Source organism: Lathyrus oleraceus, chromosome 3 (assembly GCF_024323335.1).
Source record: "Lathyrus oleraceus cultivar Zhongwan6 chromosome 3, CAAS_Psat_ZW6_1.0, whole genome shotgun sequence".
Lineage (NCBI taxonomy): Eukaryota > Viridiplantae > Streptophyta > Magnoliopsida > Fabales > Fabaceae > Lathyrus > Lathyrus oleraceus.
In genome coordinates, this window is record NC_066581.1 from 230,025,505 (window position 1) to 230,032,597 (window position 7,093).

Here is a 7,093-nt window from a genome sequence, read left to right on the forward strand (position 1 = left end):
GGGTACGTAGGCAGGAGAACCCAGTTTCTTCGCGAGCTATCTTACTTATCAACTTATCTTCTCTATCCAATGACTTCATGCAATCTCTACCATCTTTTGAGATCAGTCATAGTTCTCCTTGGACTCCTTGTCCATCCTTTTAGGACGTCCTGATGACAGTCCATATCTTCAATCGAGAGTTGTTTGGGAAAACAACCCCAAACACTTAATTTAGTCTTTCTTTTTGGCTTTACCTTATAGTGGCGTCCTGCTAGTCCACGTATTGGTAAATGTCTACCTTGCTCTTTGATTAAGAGCCTATCCTTCTCTTGGATCCAAGATAATATCCTGATTTGATGTCAAATTGTCAATTCCCCAGCAAGTGATACACTACTCCTTGCATTCCAGTACAACAATCCTCCATTGTGTGTTTGTCTTGTAAGTCCCTGTTGCTCAGACAAACCTCTCTTTCCCTGTATTCTCGTAGTTCCAAACTACGATTGCTCTGACTTTCTCATTGAGAATACGTAGGCACGAGGATGCGAATCCTTGGCAAGCATACTTCTAATTATTTCTCCTTCTCCATAGGGCATCATTCATATCTTTCACTATCCATTTTCTACCTTCGATCATAAACCGTTCACCCAGTGACATATCTATCTCTTTGACATCGAAATATACTTTCTTTGGAATTCCATATACATCCTTTTAGGAAACCTAATGTAGTCCACATTTCTACCTAGAGTTGTTTGGGCAAACAACCCCAAACACTTAATTCCTTCCTTTTTAGCCAAAACCCTACAGTGGCGGCCAGCTAGTCCACGTATCGGTTAACGTTGTTTCCCTCTATGGTATAAATCTCATTTCTCTTATGGATTCCAATACACTTTCACCTTTCGATTTCAAATTATACCTTTTCAATCACTTACCACCAGATACTCTATTCTGTGACTTAGGTCACTTCACTCCATTCATTTCTATGATACCTTCATACTCTACCTTCATTCACTCCATGTGATATACTAGTTATCTTTGAGCCAAATACATTATACCTTTGTGCTCCATCTTGTACCCTTTTTGTGAACCAAGAGCCGATTTGTTCGTCTTGTCAGACCCTATAGCTTAGACGAATATCTCCTTACTTACTTTGCAGCCGTGCTTAGGCAACCCTTTCTTTTCGATTATTCCAATACAGTGATACAAGTGATATACACCCTCACTTGTTGGTTCATACTAGTTTTACTCTTGGGTTCACATTTTCACCCCTTGGTGGAGTTCAAACAACATTATTTTTTGGTTCAGATCATACCTTCTATTATACTTCTTTCCACCTCCTGCCTCTAGTTCCTTGAACCACGAAGCTCTGAACTCCTCATTGCACTATGAGGATACATAGGCATAAGGGCCCCAATCCTCACCGAGCACTCTATCTATTTCCCTTCATTTCCCCTTATTCTTTTGTGAGTAATCTTTAGATCACACCTATTCGAGCAAGAACAATCAAAACGGTTCCCATGGAGTACCATGGATGTTTGAGGTGCTAATATCTTCCCCTTGCATAACCGACTTCCTTACCCAGTATATCTCTTTCCCTTGGGTTTTACCGATGTTTTCCCTTCCCTTTGGGGATAAATAAAGTTCGATGGCGACTCTGTTGTATGTTCGAGCGTGCGATACGTTCGGGTATATTTCCGCTAGCTTCAGCTGGCGACTCTGCTGGGGATACTTCGTTATTGGGAGTATTTCCTAGTCGCTAAAAGGAGTCGAGCCTAGTTTAGGTTGTTCCCTCGCTAGTTTAGGTGCTTAACTCATAGTTATACTCACCTTTATTTATCGCATTTCTTATTCGCTTTATATTATGGATATATTTGTTACACTATTGTTAGGATGGGTTAGACTACATGAGAGGAAAGTTCTATACCCGAGCTTAGTATACACATAGGCGAGACTCGTGGATAGTCGTGTACACCTGCGTTTCGTGTGTTAGGGGTCACAAGAACCACACCCAGACTAGATTCACTTGGAATACTTTTGTCCTGTGAGTGTTTACTATGGCAGGGTATTTTCATTTCGAGTCGATGACTCTGGGAGACCTTCTAGGGACCACCTTGGAGCATAGTCCACACCTATGAGGGGGATATGGGTTTTCATTGCAGGAAACCATAGACTCTACCTACCTTGATACTCATGCTACGTCAAACTTTTGAACTTTCAACATGTGGCACTTACAGATTATCCAGATTTGAGAGTTCCGAGCCCATGTGACTTATTATCATATCATCATTACATTATCATTCATCATGACCAATTTTTTTGCATATGCATGTCTTTTCCAGGAATCCAAGAGTCCAATCTACTTACCAAGCAATTGAAGCGAAGCATGAATTCCGAGAGAAAGAGCATCCGCAATTACAAGTTTGTGGAACCTCCATTGGCTGTGTTGAGAGGACTTGGGGCACGTTTAAACATGACTCACAAAGGCGCCTTCAAGGAAGCGTATGGTAACCTGCTGGGTATTCTGAACACCGAGTTCAAGATCACCGTTGTGCACACCTTGGTGCAGTTCTACGATCCACCACTTAGGTGCTTTACTTTCCAAGATTATCAGCTAGCGCCGATGTTGGAAGAGTATTCTCATATTCTGAGTATTAGGATTAAGAACCAAGTGCCCTACATCCACACTAAGGAACTTCATGAATATCGAGAACTTGCTGAAGCTCTGCATATGGGAAAGAAAGAAATAGAATTGAACCTGAAACCAAAGGGTGGAATCCATGGCTTCACCTCTAAGTTTCTTGTAGACAAAGCTATCACCTTATCTGAAGCTGGAAGCTGGACGACCTTCAACGCCCATCTAGCTTTACTTATCTATGGGATTAGCTTGTTCCTGAATATGGAGGAGTTCGTAGACTTGGCTGCCATTCATATCTTGACTCAGAACCCGATTCCCACTCTTCTTGCTGATACTTACTATTCCATCCACATAAGAACCCAGAAGAAGAAAGGGACTATCGTCTGTTGCACCCCTTTATTGTATAGATGGTTTATTTCACATCTACCAAGTGAAGGTCCTTTCACTGAGAACAAAGATAACTTGAAATGGTCCCAGAGGATCATGTCCTTAAAAGAAGAAGATATTCCTTGGTATTCTCGAGTGTATGATGGTGTTAAGCTCATCCTCAATTATGGGGATTTTCCTAATGTACCCCTTCTTGGTACAAAAGGAGGAATCAACTACAACCCGAGGTTAGCATTGGGACAACTTGGATATCCTGTGGTGGACAAACCTGATCTCGGAAGTGTATAGAGTTTTGTTTTATACGAAGGAGTCGAAGAGCCAGAGTCGATAAAGAAGATTGTCAAGGCTTGGGGGTCGATTCGTCCTCAAGGAAGAGCAGAGATGGGTAAGAATAACTGTATCACCAAGAAAGCCTACACCAGTTGGGTCAAGAGCAGAGTTAGTGAGGTCTTGTTGTCGTTCCCGCCCGAACCATCCATGAACCTCCAATCTCCTGAGCTAGAGAACCAACTAAATTCTGAGGTGGATGAATTGAAGAAGGTTATTAAGACTCTAGAAAAAGAAAATGCTGATCTCAAATCTAAGCTTGATAAGATCTCATTGGAGAAAGACACCTTGAAATTCAATCTGAATCAGAAGAGAGACCGAGTTCGTCAAGCCGATGATGAGGTACAGACATAGGTTTTCAAAAGACTTAAAGTGGGTGACACCCCCAAAGGAACTTATGCCAGTCTGACGACCAAAAAGAAGCAGTTAGCCGAAGCCCAATACCGAGCTGGTAAAGCAGAACTAGAACACATGGAGAAAATGAAGAAACTTCAAAGCCTGCTAGAAGCTTGTAAGAAGGAGTTTAAGAATGAAAGAAGCCGCAACAAATAGCTAGAAGTCACCCTTCCCCAAAACCAGTACGAGCTGAATCAGAGGCTAGAAGACATCCAAGAGCTGAAGGAGCAATCACATGGGAACCCGAAAGACATCAATATATAGTTGAACAAGCATCCTGAAGACCCCTCCAACCGAGGGAAGACAATCGTGAACAATATTCCAAGCAAGCCAGATCACGACCCCCCACCTGAAGGGAGTGCGATGTTGGGAAGGTGGGGTGCCGACCTATCTCCCAAATATCAGGCTTACTACGAAAAGTTGTTATCCAATTGCTTCTAGTCACTTGTAATTCACTAGATTGTGGTCTGATAGGACTGATGTGATCTTCTTGTAGCCGATGCGCATTTCCTAGATGTATTTGTATTCTGTTTTATTGACATGGAATAAAAGAGTTTGTGGATTATTGGCTTTATAAACTGTCTCTCTTTATTCGCTTCATAATTTCTTGTGGTAAATGAACTCGCGGATTCCTTGGAATTGTTTCCTTTACAAATAATAAAATAATAATGTTGAATGCCCATATCAAATATTTTTGCATACTTACACGCATCCATATTTACTTGCCAAAAGTTGTCAGAAAACAAAATGCTTACCTCCGTTGTTTTTACCGCAGCAACAACGACGACTCATCATCCATACTACACACGTTCCAGCAAATCCAGAATCATGGCCGAATACGAAGCCGACAACGCTGTTGTCCGTGAATCTCTTGCCCAGGTGCAAGGAGAAATGAATTTGTTTATGGGCAACATGGAGACCATCCTCGAGGGTCTGCTGCTGCCAACGTCACCCGTGCTATTGGGGTGACCGTTCCTGATACTGCTGCTGGAACTAACGTCGACCCTCCGGTGGAAACTGTGGTGCCTAACTCTGGGAACCAAAAGATAGTCCCAACAAGCCCTGCTAGGCTTGCTGCTGCCTACCCATGGGGGATGCCCCCTCACCTTCCTACTATTCTCGCTAGTGAGGGAGCTTTCTTCCCTCACCCGACTCTTGCCGTTGCTGCTAGAAATGTTGGTTTCCCTTGGGTTCTCCCCACTCTCCAAACTACCCCGATCATTGCTGCTGATCCGAATGACAACCAGGGTCAGGTCCCTGACGACCTCTTTAACAATGAAGAAGACTACCGAGTCCGGCGCCTCCATTTTCAACTTTCCAGTCAGACTGCTCAAGCTATGAGCGTTGGTCAGGTCCCGACCGTACCTTTTGGCTACCTAGGGGCAAACTTTATGCCCATGATGACGAACCCTGCATCCGAGTACATGCAGACAGGGGCACCTCAGGCCCCAATGCTCAACCTAGAATGCAATACTTTCAGCCTGCTACTGCCGCTCAGACCGTGCCACCGAGTTTCTCCTACCCGCCGATGTGGTTCACCCCAAACATGCCTGCACTGGTCGCCCCCGAAGCCTCTCGACCGGCTAGTCAGGTCGCTCCTCCCGCTATTGATCCGGCCATACCGGAGGATTACCAACTCTTGGACGACAGAATAAGGGCCATTGAGGGTTTCTCTTCTTTTGGCATATATGCTCGAGACCTCTGCCTGGTACCGAACGTGGTGTTGCCCCAAAAATTCAAGGTGCCTGACCTGCCCAAGTAAAATGGCCTTAGCTGTCCCCGCAGTCATCTAACTATGTACTGCAGGAAGATGGCTTCGTACATTGATAACGACAACCACTTTTTTCATTTCTTCCAAGATAGCTTGACTGGGGCTTCCTTGGATTGATACATGAGTTTGGAGCGCTTGAAGATCCGGACATGGAGGGATCTCTTCAAGGCATTCTTGAAACAATACAAGTACAATCTTGATATGTCTCCAACAAGGCTTCAATTACATAACCAATTGCAAATATCTAATGAAACCTTCAAGAAGTATGCTCAACATTGGCGCGAAATGGCGTCTAGGGTTCGACCATCATTATCTGACAATGAGTTGGTCAACATATTTATGGGAACACTACAAGGGTTGTATTTTGAAAAGATGATTGACAGTTCATCAACAAATTTTACAGACATGGTTACTATTGGGGAACGTGTTGAGAGTGGGCTGAAATCAGGGAAGATAACAGAAACGACCACACAGCAGGAAACCAACAAGAGACCGCATGAGGGCTTCGCAAAAAAGAAGGAGGGGAAGCAAACACTGTGGCGACGAGGGCTCGCCCCCGATATCAATTTTCGACATCCCTTATGCCGTATTATCCATATTCGTATGTTTCCGCAACTCAATACCAACAACCGCCTTTCCAGTATCAACCGCAGAAAGACAATCGACAATCAACACCCACTCATAGAAATGCAAACCAACAATATAATCGAGCATAAAACCGAGGAAACAATTTAGGGAACCACCCCCAAGTTGACAAGATCCCAGCGCCGTCCTCCGAGTTAGCCCCCTATCTAATTCATGTAGGGGGCGATCATACCAAAAGAATTGCCCGCAATCACTCCTCCATTCCGTGCCAACGACAATTCTAATGCTTCGTGCGCGTATCATGCCGGATTCATAGGGCACTCTACAGAAAATTGTTGGGAACTTAAATACAAGATTCAAGACTTGATCAGCCAGAACATCCTGACCTTCTCCGAAGAAAAACCGAATGTAAAGACAAATCCTTTGCCAAATCATGGTGGCGCGTCAGTCAATGCCTTGATTGAAGAGGCAAGTGCGAAGTCATACTGAAAGTTGAAGAGGTGAAGACTCCGATGTCCGTTGTATTACAAAAGCTTGAAAATTTTGGGTTTTTAGAAGAGGTGCATGATAATTGTACAGTATGCGAGTTTGATCCAGACATATGCGAGTAGTTGAAAGTGTGCGTGCATGCACTAATGGACCAAGGATTAATACAGTTCTCCAAATCTCAAGCAGTAGAAGAGGTGGCAGTGATTGAACCGGTAACAATTGTATATAAGAAGAATAAGGTTGAGGCTCCTCCCAAGAGGATTCATCCGATTCATTTCCGTGTTCCAACTCCATTCCCGTATCAGAATACCAAGGCAGTGCCTTGGAATTATGAGACCACAACGTATTTGGGAGGGAAAGAAATCCGCATTCCTGATACAGAAATCGTCAGCATCGCTGGAGCGGGAGGCATGACTCGAAGCGGCCGTGTATTCACTCCTAAATACACTCCTAGAGTGTCTCCAGCATCCACTGTTGTCTCGCCTAAAGAGAAGGCAACTCCTACGCCAATTCCACAGGCAGGGGCC

The 7,093-nt window shown here is 44.0% G+C and overlaps 1 protein-coding gene across 1 annotated transcript; it reads left to right on the forward strand.

The window, feature by feature from the left end:
• Window positions 1-2,359: 2,359 nt before the first annotated feature.
• Window positions 2,360-3,286, forward strand: LOC127130576 (uncharacterized). Its single transcript, XM_051059558.1, has one exon. The coding sequence runs from the start codon at window positions 2,360-2,362 to the stop codon at window positions 3,284-3,286; it is 927 nt and encodes a 308-aa protein (XP_050915515.1).
• The last annotated feature ends 3,807 nt before the right edge of the window (window positions 3,287-7,093 follow it).